At 41.3% G+C, this 21,721-nt stretch overlaps 1 protein-coding gene across 1 annotated transcript in view; it reads left to right on the plus strand.

The window, feature by feature from the left end:
* Positions 1–21,721, plus strand: part of BRIP1 (BRCA1 interacting protein C-terminal helicase 1) — a 96,364-nt gene that overhangs the window by 28,517 nt on the left and 46,126 nt on the right. The window contains exons 16-21 of the mRNA XM_018076825.3: positions 4,651–4,810; positions 5,544–5,665; positions 16,273–16,385; positions 18,202–18,284; positions 19,490–19,780; positions 20,507–21,328. Of these exons, the coding sequence (XP_017932314.2) occupies positions 4,651–4,810; positions 5,544–5,665; positions 16,273–16,385; positions 18,202–18,284; positions 19,490–19,780; positions 20,507–21,328 (1,591 nt within the window). The remainder of the gene's footprint in view (positions 1–4,650; positions 4,811–5,543; positions 5,666–16,272; positions 16,386–18,201; positions 18,285–19,489; positions 19,781–20,506; positions 21,329–21,721) is intronic.

A 21,721-nucleotide genomic window follows, 5' to 3' on the forward strand; every position in this document is an offset into this window, starting at 1 on the left:
AAGTGCATTTGTTTAATGACTGAATATATTTTAGGATTATCACTAACACAGAGACAGTTTCATCCTCTCCTAATAGAAGCAGAACATTCACCCAGGGAATTCTCCCTCATCCTGAGCAGGCTGGAGCTTTGAGACCGAGGGGAGAGGGGCTTGGAACAAAAAGTTCCAGCTGGAAGCTCCCAGCTGACTCAGCAAATCTCCTCCTGGAAGCTCATGAAAGGTAATGCAATACCTGTGGAATTAGAGCCATTAGGAAAACATCTGTGCCCTGAGCTCCTCGGGATTACTGGAGTGGAAAATGTGATGTCCTCCAGCCCCACAGCTCCCAGGCACAGGAGGGCCTGGCAGAGTCTGCAGGGCTTTGGGATTTTAACTTGAATTTTACTGAGAGAGGAGGCAGCTGATGCAGATGCAGGTCGAGCTGATATAAAACAACCTGTCCTTGGTTTTTTGCAGAGAGCCCAAACGGTGGGAAACACTTTGTAGTGAGACAAGAAAACTGTGTTTCTTCTTGCCAGTGTCTCTGAGTTCCAAGGTTTTCAGAGAGTTAAAAAAAAAAGCCTCTTCTTTGTTTGGTTTTGACACCTGTTGTTTTTCTGTCAAGATACAAACACTGCATGGAAGCAAAAACATTTGCTGAAATGTTTTGGTTTGCTAAAATGTTTGGTCTCTGCACTCCTCAGCCTCCTCCTCTGCTCTGATAAGATAAAAGCTCTCGCTGAGGGCTGAGCTACTCTGTCCTGAAGCAAAATAGAGTTGAGGAGATCAGTGGAGGAGGAGGAGGAGAGCAAAGATACAGAAATTAATGTCTTGTGATACTGAAGAAGGTGTAACTGTGCACTGTGTGTGCCTGGATACCTTTAAAACTATGGGTTGCCTTGTTAGCCACTCATTTATACAATAACTGAACAAAAGGCATTTCAGGGTGAACAAAACTTCCACAAATATCTTGTAACCCTTTAAAAATCTACCATTATACACTCAAAATCTACCATTATACACTCAAAATCTACCATTATACACTCAAAATCTACCATTATACACTAAAAAATCTACCATTATACACTGTTGGGTGATGACCCTGTTTTGTGCCACTGCCTCCCTTTTAGTCCCACGTGGAGCAGATTCCTGAGCCAGGTTCTGCTGGAGGGGCTCCAGTGCCCATCCTGTCCCCCATCTGGGGCTGGCCCTGGATTCCTCTTTTCCATCCCTGAAGTTTTGTGCTGCCTGTGGAACTTCTGCCTGACCCTTCAAACACGTTTCCAGCCTGCTGGAGACACAACTTGGATTTGAAGCAGTGCTTATTCACAAAGAAAATTCTGGGAGCAAACACAGCAAGAGCTGCTTGGGAAAAGGCTTTTAGATCACTGGTGCTCCCTGGGGGATCTCTGACTTTTTGCACTAACCGTGGTGCCAATACTCTGATTTTTATTAAGGAAAACCTAATGGCTGCTCCCTTGCTCTGCTCAACTACCTGAATATTTGAATAACAAGGAGAAGTGGAACTTCATATCATCACATAGAAACAGGATGAAAAACCAGCCGAGTTTGGAGGAGTGGGTTTTTCAGTGTATAATGGTAGATTTTTAAGGGGTTACAAGATACTTGTGGAAGTTTTGTTCACCTTAAAATCCCTTTTGTTCAGTTATTGTATAAATGAGTGGCTAACAAGGCAACACATAGTTTTAAAGGTATCCAGGCACACACAGTGCAACTGTAACTGATAATTAGCATCAATAGTTAATAACTGTTAAACCAACCAATAAAGCCAGAGTTATTTCACTCTGCTGTCAGGCACTGCTTGGGTCCTTATCTGTTATATTCTGTATTTCTCTGGAACATCCTTTCATGCTTTCAAGGTTTTTGTTGCCTCCCCAAGCACTTTAGATGGAGGGATTGTTTCTGTAATACCTTTTCCTCTGCTGGCAAGGTGTAATCCATTCATTAAGTGACTCAGCCTGGGAATATTTAAGGAATATTTTGTATGAAGAAATTCAGTGGCAGGTGCACAATGGCAAAAGATGGTGGGAGAACACCTTCCCCCCCCTCCCAAACTTCAGGAATACTTCCAAAACTGCTTCCATAGGGGAATGCTGACATAGATGGATGGCAAATCTAAATCCTGAGCTCCTGGTTTTTCTGGATGGTGGCTCACAGGTGTCTTTAAACTGCAGCAAGGAATTAAAGGGAAAAGCTATCCAAGTAAACATCCTTCAGTGCCTGGGAAGATGACAGATTCTTTCTAACAAGATTTTCTGCTCTCCTGGAGGAAGACCATTTGTTAATAAACCATTGGAGAATCCATTTTTAAGGGATTTAATAAAATATACACAGCCTGCCTTCCACTGCAGGAACTATTATTCCCTTGGGTAGAAGAAGTGACTGGCTGGGGGCATTAATGGTTGCTTCCTGTGATTCCTGGCATTATATCTTGCTCCCATTTGCACTTTTTCAACCCAAAGTGAAATAATTTTTTATGAGAAACCCGCACTTGGTTCCTGGCTCGGCTGAGGCGTGTGTGTGTTCTATATTTTATTTATTTGTATTCAGTCAGGTCCATCATTCCTGTTGTTTTAGTGCCTGTCCATACCATGGGCACTGTGTGTTTGTGGATACTTTCCTGCCTTCAAGAAAGTTTCCCTCCCCAGCAAACCCCATTAATGGAAGAGGTGATAGCTGGTGTGTGAATTAAATGAACTGCTCCGTCCTTGCCAAAGATTTCCATGAATAATTCACTTATTTCCATCAAAAATGGGAGATTTTCTGTTGGGATGCTTGTGTCAATTAAACCAACCTGAACCTGCCATGGTCCAAGAGATCCTTGCCTGGAGGGGCTGGGTGACCCATGGAAGAGAAAAGATGTTTCCCTAAGAATTTGGAGGAAGGTTTTCTCCTGCCATCTTTGCAGCTATGAACAGAAGTTATAATTCTTTGAAATATGAGAGAAATGGAGGGGGTTTTGTGAGGAATCTTCCCCTTTCAGAGACTGTCAGTGGATTTTTGGTTCCCTTAAATTAAGCAACAGTTTTTCTGCCAAGAACACAGGGGTGTGTTTGTGAGAAATACCTGTGGATTGCAGTGGGTGTGATGACTGAAGAGGAGAAAGTCAGGGATGAGGGACCCTTAGAAGTCAAAGCAGGGATAGTTTTGTGTCTGGAAATGTGGAATTCAGTTCCACCCAGACATCTCCTGTCTGCCTTCTCTTCCTGGGCTCCTTCTGCATCCATGGCAGGCAGTGCCAGGAGTGGGTTTAACATGGATTGCTGAGTGGGGGCACCAGTTTCACAGAGGGAAGAATGAAATCTGGGAAGCTGATAATGTCCCAAATGGATGTACTTAGAGCCATAATACGTTTGATTTCTTTCTTTACCAGAATTCTCTCCGTGTCACATCCAAGAACTGAGGCCACAGTGGCAGCCTGGGCTGGAAGATGGACAGTCATTGCTCTGTCATAGGATTACAAGCTGTTATATAAAAAGAGATTACAGGCAGGATCTGCCAGGAAATGACAGAGCTGGTGGAGAAGGGGACAAACAGGAGGAGAGACACGTTTAGCAGAGATGATTTATTCTGCAGTTCCATTCTGGGTGTAGGAAACTGTTCCCACTGCTCAGCACTTACTCCTGCTGTGCTTGCTGGGGGTGTCACATCAGGAGTAAAGCAGGTGTAGTTCCCTGAGCAGAGGCTGGAACAAAGCCAGGGAAATGCAGCAATAACATAGTTTTTGTCCCCTCATGTTCCTCAAAAGGAACCAACCCAAATACTCAATGTCAGGGAGTGAGTTCAGGTCTTTAATGCTGAGGAGGTGAAATATGGGAAGGGTCTTGTCACCAGTGTCCTATAAATTTGCAAATGTTCTCTCTTTAAACCCAAATATGACAACAATTAGTTACAATTAATTCTGCTTTACTGTAGCACTTAAACCGTGTGCTTTGTGATGGGACAGACTAATCTTGTAACAGTTTAACCATTCCAAATCCCAAGATCTTGGCTGGAGTGCACTGGAAAGGCAAGTGGGCTGGAATTAAGGGATGCTGTGGCTTTTTTCATTTTGAGGAATGAACTGGAGCAAGTGCAGGTTTCAGATGGAGAGGTTCAATTAAATGTGGAACAAGCTCATTTGCCTGCCAGATTTGAGTATGTTCTGGTTTGGAGTGAAATGTGCACAGTTCAGAACTTCAAGAAGCAGAGGAGGCTGTTGGTAAATCCTACATCAATATTTCCTCACTGTGTACATTTTAAAATGTTGAAGTGTTCTGGAAATTTAAGATATAAGGAGTTGTTTCAAAGTAATTTAGAATTTGTTTCCAGCTTTCCTTCTGGATCTCTTACTTGGTAATCAGAAAAACAGGTGATTTCCCTTTTTCTGTGGTTGACATTCCCCTGCTTTGAGGAATACCAGGAGATGCTCTTTAGTGTCCATTCTTACAGATTTAGAGAGTTTTGCCTTGATAACAAAAATCTACATCATTTCTAATTAGCAAAATGAGTGGCCCCCATGTTTGCCAAGTGCTGCATGGCTGAGTTTTGTGCATGGCAGGGCAGCTTGCATTTACAAATACAAAAACTGAATAGTGTGGCTTCACTAAAACAAGGGGCTTTATTGGAACAGTGGAAGTGATTGATGTGGATTTTTGTGTTTGTTTTCAGATGCTGGACAAGCTGAAGGATCGCTGGATTCACACTGGCTTGTGGAAGAACCTGGAGCTGGTGAAGACAGTGATTGCAGAGCCTCAGGGAGGGGCAAAGAGTGACTTTGATGAGTTGCTGAACATCTACTATGATGCAATAAAGTGTAAAGGGGAAAAAGGTACATTCTTCAGACATACAGATAACTGATAGAGACTCTGCAAGTTTAAAGAATAAGGGGATTCTGTAAGTGCTTAACAATTAGAAGCAGCTAAGGATAAGTATTTATATGGACTTCAGTTTCGTAAGTTATTATAAATAAGGAAAGTATTTATGTTCACTGCTATTTTTATTGTGGCATGAGGATATTGGGGATATAGGGAAGTACAGGCTGATGTATAATCCCAGTGAGGTGTGTAAAGGTGTGCAGGTGTTGCCAGGGGGTACAGAGTGACTTTTCAAAGAATCACTTACAGTACATTGTATAGCTGGGATTTAAATCAATCAGTCTTATATTAATTAACCTTAAATTCCAGCCACTATAGGATTTTTTCTCAAAATACTTCAATGTTAGTATAAAGAATAACAGCATGGAAAAAATGGAGTGCAAAATTCAAGGTTTAACATATGAAATTTTGTTGGAGATACACATTGTTCTTGCATAATGAATCACCACTCTATTATATAGTGTAAAAGAACTCTATTATACAGTGTAAAATTATTTTGCTAGTTGACAGTCAAAGTTATTGATCAAGGGGGAGTTAATCCTGTCCTTTAAGAAATATCTGCTTATATCCGCTCACCTTTCTCAGGCTGATACACACAGGGTGTTACACTATACTGGGTGTAGCTGTATAAAAGATTTTGGTGGAACTTCCTTCTGATAGTGCTTTTCTCCCTGGGAATGGTTGCAGATGGAGCTCTGCTCATTGCTGTGTGCAGGGGCAAGGTCAGTGAGGGGCTGGACTTCTGTGACGAGAACGCCCGGGCCGTGGTGACCATCGGGATCCCCTTCCCCAACGTGAGGGACCTGCAGGTGGGGTATCAATTCACACCTGTGCTCTGTTTCTAGATCACATTTAAACCACCAAATGTGTATAAAATATTTTTTCTCTTTGTTTACCCTTGAACTTCTCTCAGTGCCATTTGAATTCTTTGAGTTGCCTCAGTACAGGTAAGAGGTTGAACAGCACTCATTTCTGTCATCCCAAATAAACACCCATCATGGAGGTGTCAGTCTTTGACATGGCCAGTGAAGGCTGTTGAATTGTTAAAATGCTCCTTAACTTCCTGCCCTGCCAAGCAGCTGAACATATTTCCATCTGTACTTGCCTGTTTTTGTGCTCTGAAACGTGTGTTGTTTGTATAGAAATGAAGGTACTGCCTCACTTCCTGTGGTGGGGTGTTTGGTTGGGAAGGTCTGGGATAAATGCTGGGAAAATACTGCTTTAATTAAGGCAGATTAGTTCAGAAAAGAGGCTGAAAGATAATAGTTATATTGTAAAATAATAACATAATGCAGCAGTGTATGTCACACCCTAGGTCATTATTAATTGTAACATGTCACCTCTCTAATCCCTGTTGCCTGTAGTGAAGTAGTTAACTTTAGTGTAACTATGTGTCCCACTTACACAGAGAGGGGAATTGCAAACCTTTTCCAAGCTTGTGCAGCTTTATTAGCTTGCAGTTTTGAGGCATGAATTTATGACAGGACATAAACTCTTCCTGGACGCTGAGGACGGTACGGTTTGGAAAATTCAAGCCTCGTGTAACTTTAGGCAAAAACTTGTAAGTGCCTTCTAAAAATAGTATTTTTGAAAGGCCTCCAGTGAAATAAATTTGTGACTGTTTGTATTTGTCAGTAGGTGGTGAAAGCAGCATCCTGTTGCACTGCTGTGTAATTGCCCAACATCAACACTTCCTTCCTTTGGGCTCCACAGGGTGATGGACAGATGATGTTCCATTAGAGTAGGCACTTCATGGGCAAAGCCAGGCATTCAGAAAGGGAAAGAAAGCCAAGGAATATGGAAAAGTGTTTTTCTAGGCTTTGTATTTACTGAAAAAGAACATTTATTACTGGCTAGTTTGCAACACCACTGCTTTTCAGTGGTCTGTGCAAGCCACATGTCACCCAGCTGCTGACGGGGTGGTCACAGCCACTGTCACTGCTCCAGCTCCTGTTCCTTCCTGAGCTTTTGGGGACTATTTTGTGAAGCCAAGAAACAAAGTGAAGTATCACAGAATAAATAAATACCAGGAGCAGCTGGATTCTGGTTATGAGTGGTGCCAAATCAAACAAGAAAATCATAGGTTTGCACTTGAAAGCCCAAACAGCCTCAGCTTTGGTTTGAGAGATGTGTTCTGAGCTTAAGGGAACAACCAAAGGGCTCTTTGTTGTCTGCAGTGGTGCCTAATTCCAGCCTTGCTGGGAAAAACCCACATCCTATGAGGAGCAGTAGGGTTGTGTTAGTGGTGGCTGCCCAGTGCAACACCCTTCCAGTGTTTGCATAATTCCTTGGAGCACTTACTCAGCCACAACAGTTTTTGTCTTGCTAAAATATAATACACTGAGCTGTGGTATAAAAACACTGACATTCAAAGAATACTCAGCACTCTTTCTAGAATTAGAAATTCCTGTGTTTTAGGAGCATATGCTGGCATATTTTAGAAATCCTTGGTCTGTAGCATGGCTGAAACTTTACAATTAATTCCAAATGATTTCCTGAAAGTCAGTGCTTTTGGTTTCTAGATGATACAAAATTAGTTTGAAAAGAATATGCCAAGGGTGAATTATCTTCACAGTGGATTATGTTCCTTAAGATCAAAATGCTGTGTTTGATTTTACCTTGAGTTCAACCAAATATTTCATAGAACAGAATCACAGGCAGTACAGCCCATTTCTGGTAACTGCATTTTAAAAATCAGTGTTGTGTTGAATTGTTGGTTTTAATTAGACTGAAGAAAACCTCTGAATTTTTCAGTAGGTATAGAAGGAGTCACTGCCAAATTGCAAGCACTGAAGGTTTGAGTGTGTGCATTTAGAGCTGGGAGTGCACAAAGCCCTGCAGTGATCAATTCTGGATGAGAGAAGGGCAGGCACTGGGCTCTCAGCATCACATTTGCTGCTCCTTTAGCAGAATGCTCAGGGAAATAGTTTTTATTGGAAATGTGTCTTTAAATTGAACAGTGTTTTTTTTTAGTTGAGGCTTTGGGTTTATCAGATACCCCCAAAAATTCTGGATTAATGCACATTTCTTTTCCCAGCTGAGTTGCATGAAGGATGGAGTGAAGGAATGAGATTCACCTATCCACTGAATAAGATGAATTAGTAGTTTTGTAGAAACAGGAGCATAGATACAAAAGGAATTTGGAAGATTAAACATCTTTTCAGCTCAGAAAGGAGTCGAATTTCCCAAATGAAACAGTGGAAGTTTATAGAATTGCAACAGCATTTGCTGTTATGAGGTAGTTGGTTGGTGTTTCTTTAGATTTTGTCTGCTCACCAGAAAACTGGCTGAGCTCTGGAATGGTTTGGGAGGGCCTTGGGTTTTCAACAGGCATCAGGTTCAAACCCCAGTGCCCCAGGCCAGGTTGGACTGTCCCAGAACTGTGAACACAGGTCCAGGTGTTGCTCCCCCACAGCAAGAGGTGCTCAGGAGAGGGACCAAAGAGGAACCTGATAAGGTGATTTATAATGACATCCCTTTAAAAATAGGAAATGCAAGTGATTAACAATTCCTTTGGAATATGCAGGAATTAGATACTTCTGGGATTGGTTTAAATCATTAAAATTACTCAGCTTCTACATGAAGAAACACTTGAATGTCTGCTTTTTGGGTTAGCAAAAGTCCTCTTAAGCCTCAATTCCATAACCCTTTACTCTGCCCAGAGCTCTGACTTGTGTGAGTAATCCCTTTAATACTTGTAGGACTGTGCACAACCAGAAGGGGTTGGAGAATGGGACCTTTGGAGACCAATATTTTATGTTGGCAGTTTGATGTTGGCTCATCTCCACTAATGTGACTTGTCTGTGATCAACCTGCTTTCTAAATATGTTTTATGGTTTGTAACTTGACTGAATACCAGTGAACTGTAATATTAGAGACCATAAATAACGTGGCAGAAAGAGATGTGTAATCCCACAGACATGTTATCTGATGCTGACATACTGTTAATTAACTTGGGTTATGGATTTTAAAGTGTTGCATTTTGGATCCAGACATCAGTCTTGGGCAAGAAACTCATTGTCAAGTGTGATGTATAATATCCAAATTTAGTTTCTTTCCATATGTTTGTGCTAAATATGTGCCACAAGCCCTGGGATTAAATGGATTCTTTAAGGATCTATAGGCTTTTATAACTCTCAGTATTTTCTGTAGAGGCTTTAAAGAGAATAATTTAATTTCACTTCAGCATTTCAGGCATTAGATTTTCACAAAAAGAAGAGTCTAAAGCACTTTGTCAGTGTTGGGGAGAAAGAAATGATTAAGGCTCAGAACTGTACTTGACAATAAACAAAACTGATGTAAGAAAGAGGCCAAAAACCCTAATTCTGTGTTATTAAAACAGTTTCATATTGCTGGAGAATCAGGTTGCTAAAGCAAAATAATATAAAAGAAATGTTCAAGTATTGCTTGAAGCTCTGGTGCTCTCAATGGTAGGGTTTGGCTCGAGGAAAGCAGGAAAATTTATTTCTGAGCCAAAAAAGACTTCTTTGGCTGTGACCAGGATTTCCTCTGCCCACCTCTGGGACCTGAAACTGGAGGTAGGAAAATCTGATTTTGGAGCCAAGTGTGACTTGTTTAGTTCAAGTCATGATTTACTGTTCTTACCTTGGGGAGCTGAAAGCCAAGAACTCGCTGGGAAATGTGGATAATGGGCAGCTCTGCAGTGCAGGCTCTGAGCTCCCTTTCCCAGGGAGCTTTTCTGCACTTCCACCTCTCCACATGCTTTTGATCCTGGTGCAGGAGAGTGTGTTAATCATGGAACAGCCAGGGCAACCTTCCCAAAATACAGAGGGAAGTGCAAAAGAGTCAAAACTCTTTGACATCAGTAGATGTGCAAGGAAAAGAAACTTGCTGAGTGCAGTGACAGTGCTCAGTTTGCATCATGAGGAGGATTTCCCATGGCTGCTCCAGGGGGAATATTTGCTTTATTGTTTCCAGCAACAGGAGGGAACACATCACTTCAATTACAGTTTTCAGGGTTCAGTGTAACCTGATGATATAAACATTTTGCAGCTCTGACTGAAATTTCCTCCTCCTTTCTCCAGGGCTCGACAAGTTGAGGTATTTCTATCATTTCAGAATAATGGCATTTTGCCAAATATTGAACTTAATTTCTAGTCCTTGTGGCAGATTTAAACCTATGTGCTTTTTTTTTTTTCCCATTGAAAGGAGAAAGAATCATGTGCTAAATAAGTGGTTGCTGAAATGATTAATTTCCTGTTTACTATATTCTAGGAAAAAACAGATTTCTAAGAAAATTATTGTTATCTGAGATGCTTAGCCAGAGTTGAGAAACAACCTTTGCACTGTATTAATTTCATCTTAGCTTTGCATCACTTAAAAACATATTTTCACTTCTTAATAAAAAAATATGGGCAAACTGGTAGAGAAAATGGCATTTAATGGGCAGGGCATTGTTGTGTTTATCTTTAGTTCAGTTTGAAAATACCCTGTGAAGTTAAGAATATTTTTAGAGATAGAAGACTTCTACTTTCTTCTTCATTCCAGTCCCGTGTAAAAAAATGATGAACAAATACATTTCCCTCTCCTCTACAAATAAGAATGATTGTAAAAACTCAAAGCCATCCCCACGCTTCTTACATCCAACAGAAATTGTGTTAATTAAGGAACAAATGGATTTGTGGGAGCAGCTGGAAAATCCTGTGGAATCCAGCAGGACCCTGTGAGCTCAGGTGACGTGGCAGAGCAGGGGGTGGCATTTGGGGTGTCAGTGCCTTGGCACAGCTCACCCAGATCAGCCCTGAGCACACCCAGCAGTGAAGCCTTTGGAGAACCAACCCAGCAAATCAGAACTGCCCCCGTCGCGGTTCCTAATTCACCTTCCCGCTCCATCAGAACATTCCCAGGGGATTTTCCCGTGTTTCTCTTGTCCTTGGCAAGCAGGGGGTGACCTTTCAGTCTCTCCCTTGCTGTCAGAGCCTGTGCAGAGCTGTCCAGGTGAAGCTCCTGCCGTGGGGATCCGACACTCCCGCGGCCCCTCCGCAGCAGCAGGGCCTGGGTTGGACCTTGAGGGAACCTGCTGGATATTTTTCACTTCTGCTCCACTGCAGATGGATGGAATTCTCCCTTTGGAGCAGAGTTTTGGTTGTGTTGGATTTGTTGGTGGTCCCTACAAGGCCGAGCAGAGTGCTGGGGCCCGGGCTGGATGTGCTGTGAGGGTTGTCATCCCACAGAACCTGTGCCTGGGAGGTGCCAGTGCTGGAGCTGACAATCCTGGGAGTGCTCACTGCTCCAGCATCCCGTGAGCTTCCCAGCTCTCCAGCACTGGGATTGGGAGTGAGAATCCTGGAGCAGCACTTGGTCATTCAATCCCTCAGGGACAGAGCTCTGCACAGAGCAAAGGTGCTGCTCTGCTGCCCCAGGACGTGTCTCTTGGGTTGTTTGGCTTTGCTTTTTTGGGGTCACAGCTCATATTTAACCTTTTGGGTTATGGGCAAACAAGCCAGCAGCATTTTCCCATATATATAATTTCTGATTTGCCACTTTTGTGACTTTTTTTTATTTCTTTCAGTAACTTCTTCTAGTTTGATTATATCTTCATTCCCCTTGCACTGATGCCCAGTATCATTCCACAGCCCCTGTTTACATGCAACAGTCTGTAAGATATAACAAGATAATCCAGATCTGCAGAGATGATGTTTCCTTATTTTATTCAGTGTTATCTGAGGAAGGCAAATTTTTTAAGTGCACATGGAAATTTTCAGGCAGAAAGGGTCACCTGAACTATTTCTGTGTATCAGAACATCTTGTTGATAATTGAGCAGTGCAAAGTATTGATCGTGTCTCATTCACAGTTTGGGGGTTTTGTTGTTGCTTTTTAAGGAAATGCTGCATTTATATGTAAAAATAAGTGTGTTATATTTGTCTAGTGACCATATTTAGGTATAGGAGGTGGTTAGAATGGCCTTAATAAATTATAGTAATATACAGAATCTAGTTTGGTAGAATATAGCTAATAAACCTTTCTTATTTCATATTGTTTATGTATTAACAGTGCACTTGGAGCTTTTAAAGATAAAATCCTGCCATAATATCTTTCTCCTCTGGGCTGGTAAATTGAGACATTGTGTTCAGAGACAGCTTTGAGTGGCTCTGCTGAAGGGTGAGGATGTTTGAAGCCTGTTCTGGGACTCACCCAGGCCTTTACATTTGCATTATTTGCCTTAAATCTCCCAGTTGTTCCTGCTTTTGAAGTCAGCTGGGGAAAGTTAAATACTGCCCTGTTTAATGCTGCTTCTACTTGAGAATTTTCAGATGTGAAAGAAAAGAAGTGAGTTTTCATGTCTTTAACTTTCCTGCACTTACAGACTTTTATGGTTCCTTGGCACTGGTCAGGAGGAAAGTAGATGGCAAGTGTGTTCCTGGAGAATTCTAATTATTGCTGTTTCAGGTGGAAGGGAGACTCTAAGTGGACACATGAGGTTTTTGGGGCGGGAGATTTGCTTAAAAAACATTTTTATGTCTTTTTTTGGGGGGGTGGAAGTGGGGAGTGACCACCTGGTGTTTTTTCTGCCTGCTTGTTTTTCAGACGTGGGGAATTAGTAGATGTTAAACATGAACGTGTCCTTTAAAAATTTTTTTGGATGATGTGAGCAGTGCTCTTTGTTTTCATTACTGCTTTTCCTCCCATAAAACCAGAGAAACAAGTGAGTGGAATGCCAGGGAACACTTCTATCCCTTTTCTGAGTTTTATTTCCATGGAGGGGAGTGCTGGTGAGCAGGGCATGGTTTGTACACGTGTGGTGAGGTCCCACCTTTAGGTCCAGCTTTAGTTGCCTTTTCCAGGGCTTGTCTCCTCCTTTAAGCTGGGCTGGCACAACACTGCAAGTGCTGCTGGACAGAGAAGGGCAGGTTTAGCTGAGTCCAGTGTAACTCCTCCCATTAATGCCTTTAGATCCATGAATTTCTGTCTTTAGACTCCTGGCTAATCTGGTTTGTAATCCACAGGTTGCAAACTGCTCTTCATTTTTAATCTACCAGAGCAAACAGGAGGCAGTTGAAGATGTTTTTGAGGCAATCCCCTGTCAAAGAACAGACCTGACTTGTTAAACAAAAACATTCTGAACTGCTACTACTGTTTGTTTTTAAAAAGCAAAGTATGGCTGGGTTTGGTTAAGTAAAGTAATGCATTGAAAAAAAATCTCAAAACATTGCCAGATGAAATTAGACCAAACACAGTTTATTTTGCTGATTTAAACTGCTCTAAATAAAAACCAAATTATCCTATGGCTTAGCCTGTTCAACCTTCATCCTGCGATCCTGGCACTGATAAATCAGTTTACAAGCTTCTGATGATTTTTTTCTGTAGAAACAATTAATCCATAATAGATTGATATTTGTAGACCTTGCTGTTAAATACAGCCACGTGTTTGTTAATTGTGAATAAATCTGGGTCAGCCTGGTGTGTTGTGAAAAAGGCAACAGAGGCTGCAGGTTCTGTGTCTGAATTTGCAGGTTATTTTGGGGCCCAAAGACAAGCTCTGGTTTTTGAGTTAACCTGAGCTTTGTGCCATGGTCAACACAGTATAAATCCATTTCTGTATTTATATATCACTTAAATCCATTTATGTATTTATATGTCACTTAAATCCTGAATAAATCTGAGTTTCTTCATGTGAAGGGATGTTACTCTACTCAACTTCTTTTGGTGGTTTTTCAACCACTTAAAATCAGATATAACAAATGTTGTTTGATGTTGTTGTTGTCACTGGAGAAAAAAAATATATTGCTAATTATGATTGAAAAGCACACTTGAAAATTCTTCTGAATCATAAAAGAAACTGCCTCAAAATACCTTTCCAAGCCTTAAAAAAAAAACAAAACAACCCCTTAGTCCGTGGCATTTATGGTTGTGCTGCTGTTTCTCAGCTGATGCTCCCCGGTGGAAGATGCAGAGGTAATTAAGCATTAAGAGAAGGAGCAGTTAGCAGGTATAATGTTGGGAGACTGGAGTTAATGTGGATGTGCCCATGACCTCCCAGACAGATCAAAGCCTAATCTGGGTGACAGCTACAGGATGGCAGAGCTTGCCAGGGGCCTGGTGCTGCAGCTCTTTGTCTGCCAATCCTGCCCCTCAGCCGCCAGTGTGTTTTTAAGGATGATCAGGTAAAAGTGAAAGGCTGTCTTTTGACATTTTAACTAATCCCTTCTAGGCTGTGGTTTCCTGCACAGCCAGGCTATTTGCTGGCAGGAGAGCCTGGCTTTTTCCCATATGTCCCATGTCATGTTGGATGTGATGGCTGGGCAGGCAGCAGTTATACAATGCACTGGGCTCCGATTGCATTAGGGTGACGTGCACTGGCCTTTTACCTTCTGCAGCCTCCCCATGCAAACCCAACTCCCAGCCATGGAACTTGGCATCTCCCCCTGGGACAGGATCATGGCAGTGAGCAAACCCCCTGGTTATTTGCTGTTAACCCTTCCTCCTGCAATTCAAAGGGGAAGGAGAAGTTTCCCACACACTCGTGTGGGGTTTTGTGCCACTTGAGAATGGTTGATGTGCAGAACAAGCAAGCAACACTTGCAGAATGCTGATGTGCATTAGAAGGATGGAAAAGTCATATATTTTATTGAGATTACCTGAGTGATGTGTATTAGAAGGATGGAAAAGTCATATGTTTTATTGAGATGACCTGACTGCTTTGCATTCTCCTCTTCCTTCATGCACGTAATTAAAAATACCATAATTTTTTCAGCTTAAGACACAGGACTAAAAATTCTTAACACTGTTTTGAACAGTCTTCTAGCAAAGGAAGAGACTGGTAAAGCTACATGTGTTCCATTTGTTCCATTTGTTCTTCCTGGTAACAGTTTCCTCTTCCGAAGAATTTCTGTTCTAAAACTTCCCAGGAGTAGAAGACAAAAAATTATATTGCTAATTATGATTGAAAAGTACACTTGAAAATTCTTTTGAATCATAACAGAAACTGCCTCAAAATACCTTTCCAGGCCTTAAAACAAACAAACAAACAAACCCAACCCTTAGTCTGTAACATTTATGGTTTTGCTGCTGTTTCTCAGCTGATGCTCCCCAGTGGGAGTATATTGTCACTGCTTATGTTTTAAAGCCTTGAGTGAATTTTCCCAATGGTGAAAGGTTCCCTTTGATTTCTCTGTAGTACTTCCATTTGTAGAAGTGCACAGATAACCCCAAATTCCTTTTCAAGGACTGGTTTTAATGTTCACAAACCGTTCAGAAGAAACCATATTCTGTTTGGAAAATTCCAAAGGAAGCCTCACATGCCAGTCAATAAATCCTGAGTGACTGGAACAAATATTCAATCTGTGAAATCAAACTGAATTTGCTTTCTGGCTGCAAAGATTGAATTTGTAAATTTGACAGGCAATTTAAAGGGCATAAGTACATAAAATAAAATTTCTTATCCAAATGCAAGTTGAAAGTTACCTGTCAGAAGAGGTTAGAAGTCTGCTGGTTTCTCTCCTGAAGCGTGTCCTTTCACTTGTCAGTTTAGAAAGGTTAATACTGTACAAAAGAGCAACAGAAAGACCCTTTTTGGTGTAGTTTTATGGGTTTGGGTTTTTTAAAAAAAAATTCAGCCTCCCTCTCTGAATAATAATAAAATAATAATACATCCTTCTGGTATTTGTTGGAACAGTGTATAATGTTCAAATTGTTCAAATTCAGAGCAGGCATCATTTGTGTTGTTATCCATGGGATTGGCAGGGGGATTTCTTTTGCAGTTGATTCCAGATCTGCTTTTGAAGCAGGAGGAATAGAGTGTTTTTAAAAAGGGGAGCATGTTCTTCCCTCCTCCCACTGCCCGTGCCCTGCCAGCCTTGGGTCACCCTGGGCCAGGGAAAAGTTCCCAAAGCCAGAGGGTGATGCCAAGCTGGGAATTAGGGTTGCTGTTGGTGACTTCTGGTACTTGGGAGAAGCCACTCTGTCCCTAAAGCTCTTTCTTAGCTTCTGTGGGAGAAGAAAAGTTGTATTTGCTTCATCCTCACTTGGGAAAAGCGTGGCCTGGTGCCAGCAACAGCTCGGGATTTGGGATCAAGGGAAGGGTCGGGATCTCTGGGGGGTCATTTCCTCTCAGCTGAGCCCCCCAAACTGGGCTCTGGACTCCATCTCCCTGTACCTGGGGAGGGTTTGCCTGTGGGAACAGCTTATCCTTCTCCTGCTGGAGCAGGGATTTAGGGAAATGTGTGGTGCTTGTGTCATCAGATTGAAATTATTGTTACAGATCATTTAAGAATCATTTTAGAAGGGTACAAACCATAATTGGTTAGGAGGCAAAAATATTGAGTTGAAATACTGAAACACACTTTATATATTCTCTTATTTAATCAATTTATTTAATTTGCTTGTTTGACCCTTTTGGAATATTTCATTTTCATCATGATTAATAAACCAAATATTTTACGACTTCTCTTTTAGGTTGAATTAAAGAGGAAGTACAATGACCAGCACAAAAGTACAAGAGGCCTTTTATCAGGGAGTCAGTGGTATGAAATTCAAGCTTATAGAGCTCTCAATCAAGCCCTGGGAAGGTGAGAGAAATGGAACAAAATTAAAAATATGTATTTGTAGAATTTTGTGAAATCTTTAAGGATTGATTCCTCCCTTTAATTAATTCCCTCACCTTGCAGAAATTCAACCTCCATCAGTGCTTGACAACTCTCTGGTTTTCAGCCTGTTGTGCATTTGAGTGTTGTTATAATTCAGAGGTTTTGTTTTACACTGAACCCTCTTCAGTTTGGTTGCAGGTTTTATTGCTTGTAGTGCAGAGAGACAGAAGGGAAAGCCTTAGCAGAGACAAATAGTTCTGAGCTTATAAACCAAATGAAAATTCTCAGGGCTTTTCCAAATGCACTAATTGTTCACACTCTCAGTGGGCTCAGAACAGTTGTTTGATATTCAGCCTACAAGTATTTTTGAAAGGGAGAAATAGCAGTGGGGATTTTCAGACCTTTGCAAAAGGTCAATTCAATTATTGTGCTCACTGATCTCTTTCCAGATTTAGAAGAAGTGGTACAGCTTCCATTCCTGATGCTGAAAAAAAATTCCCCCAAATTTTATTAACAGGGGAGAATTAATTCATCCTTCTCCAACGAAATTTATCACATAAATAAAGATTATCACTGTCATCCCTGTCTGTCACAGATGCCACGCATCTGTCAGGGGTATATAGAGGTAGAAACACAGATTTATAGATGAGAAACATCAGCTGGAAGATTCTTCTCATTTGAATCAGACCTAATGCAAATGTGATGACATAAATGAAGGCTCAGGAAGAAAACTGAGAGAAATAGGAACATTAGTAAAATATTGTAGATTCTTGTTGTTACAGGTCTGATTTCTTAGATTCCTCTTTGGAATGTAAGAGCATTGGTTAAAATTTGCCCAGAAAAATCTAAGGAGAAATTAAGCTGAATTTGTGTCACTGTGAAATGAACTTTAACTATAATCTAGATTTAGTGAAAATTGCTTATTGTTTAATTTTGCATTTGAATGAAATTCTGCTGGTTTAAACTTAAGTGGAGAAAATAGACCTCCATGCTGACAGGAATGTCTAAATTGTGTATAAAACCCTCAGACTGAGCTCTTGTAACCTGAGCTCTGGTGAAGGATGACAGTGTGTGAGGAGTACTTTGATAAAAGCAGAAAATTACACAAAGTTAAGATTAAGTTCTCCAGTAGACAAGAAAGCTTCTTCCTGCAGAGATGCCACCGGGATGGAAGTGAGCAGAACCAGTGGAAGAAATCTGTTTCTTAATGATTTGTTGTGGTAGCTTTTCCTGTCACTGAGAGATTCCAGGATAAATAATTCTTTCTTGGAGACCCACCCTGTCACTCCAGTTTGAAGCCCTGATTCTGAGACTCTTGTGCTTTTATGTACATTTGTAAATATCATCCTCAAAAAAAGGTACATGAACCTTCTTATACCCTGGGGACAGTAACCCTGAACTGTTCCTGGCAGATTCCTTGCCATATTTCATTTATGTTACTGCTGTTCTTTAATCCTTTTTTATTGGCAGACAGCACAGAAATCCAAATAACGTTAAAAATAATATCAACACATGAGAAGTGACTATTTCTATTTCTGTCAGTCTCTGACAACTGAATTAGGAACTCAACAGTGTTTGATCTGTAGCATAATTCATTTCCTTACTAAAGAGTTAAGAACAACCTGTGGTTTAGAGACCAAAAGTACGGAGTTATTTAAAAAACTACTTACAGTTTTATCAGTCTGTTTTTTTTTCTTTTACAGTTTTACATTTATTTTTTTTTCAGTATTTACACTGCCCAGTTAAGAATGTATGTGATTTTAATTCCATGTATCCCCTTCTGGTTGCCCCCTCTCAGGTGTATAAGGCACAGGAACGACTGGGGGGCTCTGATTTTGGTTGACGACCGGTTCAGGAATAACCCCAATAAATACATCACTGGTAAGCTGCAAAAATCCTCCTGGGGAAGTTCCCAGGGTTATCAGAGATAGTGAAAACTCAGAATGACAGAAATATGTCACACAAATACAGGTGAGGAGGAAAAGTCATAACAAAATACATCCACTGAACACAAACTGAACCACCTCGATATTCAAGTCTTTTCTGTTTGTACTTTTATCCTGGGTAGAAACAAAGGCAGATGAAATAAAACAGGTCACGAACACTCCCTCAACAAAGAGATAAAAATTAGAGAAGAATCTGCTCAGGACTGTGGTTTTTCTCTCTGTTCCTGCCCGTTTGGCTGAGATGGGCAGTGAGGTGTCCAGCCCGTGCTGGGTGTTGTCAGCAGGTGGAGCTCAGCTGCTGCAGTTGAGTCCAACTGCTCTGAAGGGTCTGTTTGTACTAAAAGGACGTTTAAATTATTTAAGTAAACGAAAGTAATTCATATAGTAACACAAATAATCAAAGCTTCATAAAATCCCTTTCTCTAAAATGTAAAACTTCACACAGGAATTGAATTCTCTGTTGTTATTTTTCCCTTTTCAACTGATAATCAAAGAATATTTAAATGATTTCAAAACCACTTTCTAAACTCAACGAAGTCAGTTTTTGCTTCACCCTTGTGTGTTCCTACATCATCTAAACAGCTTTTATGCTCTGGAAATCTGGTATTTGAGCATTTTAAATATTATTCTGATAGGAGCATGTATATTGTAGCTCTAGAAATGTGTTGTGTTCTCTTGTAGCTGTTGGGCAGTGATTCTGAATATCTGAGTTACTGCTACTTAATCTGAAGCAAAGCTGTGAAAAGCTTCATTATGTTCCAGTTTTTATCAGACCCTGTTAATATGGTAATAAATACCTGTACTTCTGTGGAAGTTGCTTTTAAATATTTAAAATGAACACTGAGGCATAAAAGAAATGTAGTGATGTTTATGCAGTGCAGTTTGAACCTGAAAAAAGACTGGTGAAAAAGATAAAGGAAAAGAAGGGTATAGTTAGTATTACTCATGAAAATAGTACCATGGATTAAATAAATTATTACGATTATTAAATGAATTCTTGTACTTTCATGAGCAGCTTCTTGGCATCTTTGTGAATCTGACTATACATAGAAATATTTGCAATATTAGGATGCTGTTTACTGATGGGAAATCCTGGGTGTGGATGATGTCATTTTGCAGTGACACCTCTTTTTCCCTTAGGGTTGTCCAAGTGGATTCGGCAGCAGATCCAGCACCACGGCAGCTTTGGCAGCGCCCTGGAATCCCTGCAGGCCTTCGCTGCCAGGAACAGAAGTGGTGCCTGTTCCTCCCAGAACAGCAGGGACTGTCTCCACATCCCTCCGGATTCCAAGGACCTGGCACAAGGCTCTCAACCAGAGGCAGCTGCTCACCTGTCACCAGACGTTCCTGCCAAAAACCAGGAGCAAAATTTGGCTTCCCAAGGGAATTTCTCAAATCGGCCAAGTAACGTCGTGGCAGCAGGGAAACAGAGTAGGAAAAACCTTCCTCAGCAATTTTGAGTGTGAAGTTGCATCTCTTTTGGAAGAAACAAATGGTTTTTAAACTTACAGAATGGTGGAAAATGTTTTTTAAAATTACTCTGGTGGAAAATGATAGTTATTCACAACTGTCTATGAGCTGTGCTCCAGGCTGAAATTGTTATTCCATCTGAAAACAATTGATGATGTTTGATAAGTTTATAGCACAATCAAAAATGTTTTCACTTGAATTTCTTTTTCCATTGAAAACGATGAAAATCATTTAGAATTTGAAAGGCCAAGATTAACATAATAGTAAGATGAGTGCCCTGGTTCAACCTACATCTGTTGTTTAGACATTGCTGTGAGACACCTTTCATGGGATCTCCTTCAGTACCACCTTTACATCTAAATATTTATCCATTCCTAAATTTTAGGGAAGCTTATGACTTCATTTCAGGCAAGAAAGATGTGAGTAAGATAAGAGTACAATAATAAAAGTTACAAATTTCCAATTCAATCATGCTCTATCTTTAAATACACCAGTTAATCTGTTGATTTAATTCAGGCAATTCATGTGCAAAGAGAGTTGGAATATCTGGGCTTTTCTTTGTATTGTTCTTAATGAGTGCTGTAAAATGACTGCAAACCTGATAAAACGGTGGTAATGTGCTAAACATGCTGTAAATGAGGGGGGAAAACCAAATACAATGAATTTATGTTTTGTGATTTTTCACAGGTGGCCAGAAAGTTGGTGTAGAGAGTCATTCTCACCACGTGAAACAAAGAAGAAAACGGATGGACTCCACACCCAAAGTGCCAACAACTAAACCAGGGACATTAAACACGAATGGTTGGACTAATGGTGACATTGTGAAGGAGAATTGCTGCTTTAAACCACTGACTTCAACACCTCTGCCTGTGGCCAAGAGCTGCAGGGCCCCAGCTAATGGCAGACAAGAGGGTGTGAATGGGCCCAGGGAACTTAGTGATAGTTTAAATCAATGCCAATCATCGTTAACTGCAGAACATAAACCAAGGGGACCAGAATCATGTTTGGGAACAACTCATTTTTCAATTAAAAATACCGAGGCTCCAGTTGCTGAAGAGCTCCAGCTTCCAGCTGAGCCCTGCAGAGAGTGTCCCACTGCAGGAGGGAAGGCTGAGCTCTCCACCCCCAATGTGTGTGCAGAGGAGGAGGAGGAGGATGAGAGCATTTACTTCAGCCCAGAGCTCTATGATGATGATGCAGACCCAGAGGAACAGGAAATCCAAGCCCTGCTCCCAGCCCCTCAGGCAGCCAGGAATCAGGTGGAAGGTGGAAACCCCCCAGTGGCTGAGGAACCTTTTGCCATGGACACCTCAGAAACACTGAATGTGACTGAGAAAGGCCAGGCTGGTGGCAGGAGCCCGAGTTGCAGAGTGATGCAGAGTGAGAGGAGTGAGGATAGTGCAGTTGAGGATGTGGAGGTGGCTGGGGCAGCAGGAGCAGAGCAGGGAGCAGCTCCAGGCATGGACAGCAGCAAACGGAGAGTCAGCCTGTCCAGAACACGAAATAAAGGTGTGTCCTCTCTTCCCTTGAGCAACAGCAGCCCCTGGGCACAGTGTCTGTGGGAATCCCAGTGAGCAGCTGTTCAAATGTTGCCTCACCCCAGAGCAGTGGTGGTTTTCTCCTGCTCATCTCACCTGAGCTGCTCCCAGACTTGGTTTCTTATTACACTTTTTTTGTTTGTCACTGTGAAACTTCTGGAACGTGCAGTTTTCTAGAGGTGCAATTAAGGTTCCTCATCCTGCCTGTGTGGTAAAGGACAACATGTCTGGAAATTCTAAATCCAAGCCCAAGTGGGATCTTACTTGTAATTATTGGCTGAGGAGGTTTGTCCACTACAGATTTAATTCACCATTAAATACCATAAAATAATAACGTTTTTCCTCAGAAAGCCAAACACCCATA

The sequence above is a fragment of the Manacus vitellinus genome, unplaced genomic scaffold (assembly GCF_001715985.3).
Source record: "Manacus vitellinus isolate BGI_N305 unplaced genomic scaffold, ASM171598v3 scaffold_32_pilon, whole genome shotgun sequence".
NCBI lineage: Eukaryota > Metazoa > Chordata > Aves > Passeriformes > Pipridae > Manacus > Manacus vitellinus.